This window comes from Corvus brachyrhynchos, unplaced genomic scaffold, assembly GCF_000691975.1.
Source record: "Corvus brachyrhynchos isolate BGI_N302 unplaced genomic scaffold, ASM69197v1 scaffold395, whole genome shotgun sequence".
In the NCBI taxonomy this organism is placed as follows: Eukaryota; Metazoa; Chordata; class Aves; order Passeriformes; family Corvidae; genus Corvus; species Corvus brachyrhynchos.
In genome coordinates this window covers 519,581-521,671 of record NW_008238340.1, presented here as the reverse complement: position 1 = coordinate 521,671, position 2,091 = coordinate 519,581, and the positions used below count along the sequence as shown (strand labels likewise).

At 38.0% G+C, this 2,091-nt stretch overlaps 1 protein-coding gene across 1 annotated transcript in view; it reads right to left on the bottom strand.

Annotated features, from left to right (window-relative positions):
* LOC103616153 (tumor necrosis factor receptor superfamily member 1B) overlaps positions 1-121 on the bottom strand; it is a 15,552-nt gene extending 15,431 nt beyond the window's left edge. The window contains exon 1 of the mRNA XM_008634284.2: positions 68-121. Within this exon, the coding sequence (XP_008632506.1) occupies positions 68-121 (54 nt within the window). The remainder of the gene's footprint in view (positions 1-67) is intronic.
* Between the last annotated feature and the right edge of the window lie 1,970 nt (positions 122-2,091).

Sequence of the window (2,091 nt, the reverse complement as noted above, 5' to 3'; positions counted from 1 at the left end):
CCATTCATAGACCACCCTGAGTTGCATCACTGAAGTCCAACTCCTTAGCCCCACAGTACGAAGTTACCTTTGCAGCATTCCAATATTCACTAATACGGTACCAGTCACTCCTGTGCCACATGCGGCCGGGATGGTACAGACAGACTTTACTATAAATTTAGCCCTGCTCCTGAGAAAAACTTTAATCCACCAAGAGCTCCATGAGCTTCAAATGGCTTTCTTGCAAAAATATTTCTTCTGAGACTGATACAGGTACTGAAATTATCAACAATGAAACATTCACATATCAAACAGGAAAAGCATGACCATGGCTTAAAATCCATGTAATTTTTAATTCAGACATTACCAGCATTATTAAACCAACCAACTATAACACATCCACCAGGTTGCAATGCCTATGGTTCTTTTAGAAAGCTGTTCCAGTAAAAAAGATTAATTAATATACAGAATGGAAATGCACAATTAGTCGTTGCAGAACAGCCCTGAACAATCACAGCCAGGTAAATGTGGTTATTCAGTTTGTGGATTCACAAATTGGTGTTCTCTAAAATGAAGTATGTAGTGAAGTTAAAGTCGATATAGGAAAGGTCAACTAAAGTGACCAAGGCAGTGGAGCATCAAATGTACATGAGTAGTATGAAAAGATGGGAACTTGTCTTGGAGGCTTAGTTCAATCAAAGCTGAGATACAATCAGGAATCACAAAAGCAACTTTGTGCAAAAGTTGCAAAAAAAAAAAAAAGCAACTCACTGACTTCTGTAAGACAAGAACTGGTGACATTCACTGAAATAAAGAGGCCAGTTTAAAAGTGCTAGAAGTCCTTTACACAGTACACAATATCTGTAACCTGTTGCCACAGATGCTTATGGAGGCAGATTCTTCTTGGAAATTCAAAAGAGAGAAGAAAAACTAATGGTGATATGAGAGAATAATAAAGGCTGAGTCAAACTCTTTGAAATCCTTAATCCAATGCCAGCTGCCACTGCAGAACTATGATGAATGCAAACAGCAGATATGGTCTTCCCAACTAATCCCTTACTGCGACTGTCAGAGATGAAATGTTTGGCTCAAACTCCAGTCTGGCCCAAGAAGGTGTTTTTATGTCCTCGTGTTCCTTTTGTATGCTCTAAGACAGAAGTCGCTGCAGCTGCACCACTGTTATGCGCTCTGAGCAGGACAAAACTACAAGGCAAGCAATGGGTTTTGTGGTTCCTTTTTTTGATTATTAAGACACGCTTTGTCATATTGCTTATTTTCCACTGTCCTGTGCAAAAGTATAGTCAGCACTATTACATTTACAGTTATTGAACAAGCAGCATGAAAGATTTAAAAACAGCATAACACATGCCAGTTGGCCACCAAACAGGATATGCAAATCAGTGTCACTCTGATGATTATGAACAATTCTAAAACAAGTAGATATTAACAATGTTATAGGAAGTAACTGCTGTGCCTCTTTTTCAGTAGAAAAATAGTTTCTTTTCTTCATTTCTCTTTTTACAGGCTCCACATTGGGCTAAACCCGTAGCTCATCCAATAGCCAAATGTTCAGCTAGTTCAGCTTCCATCAGAAGAGGCTGTTTTGTACACTTACTGATGATTTGACATAGTCAAAAAAAAATGAATTGGACTTCAAAACCAATAGAAAGAATGGCCTAAAGTACAATGGATTTCAATTTGTTTTATGGCCTTCTGTTTTCAGAGCCTGTGTGGCACCATTTGACCCTAATTCCTCAAGAAACATGAAGTCCACAAACTTGAGAGTTATGTTTATGCTAGGGAAAACTAAAATTATTATCATTTTCAATCAAAAGTGAGGCCTTGAGAAAATACCACATGCTGCAAAATATATGACAAAATTGGAAGTATTGGAATAGAAACAACATAAGAAACATGGCTGAGTCTCAAGCTTGACTCAGAATCCTGGCCAGAATTTTCACAGCTAATAGAAGTAACTACACATAGATTTCAATCCATTCCTTCACACTGAGAAAGCAAGCTGTGAAACTTCAGCTGACATCTAGATGTCCTCTAAATTAGGCAGCTTTGATTCAAATTTGTTTTCAGTATGATACTGGGAGACAGGGAAAG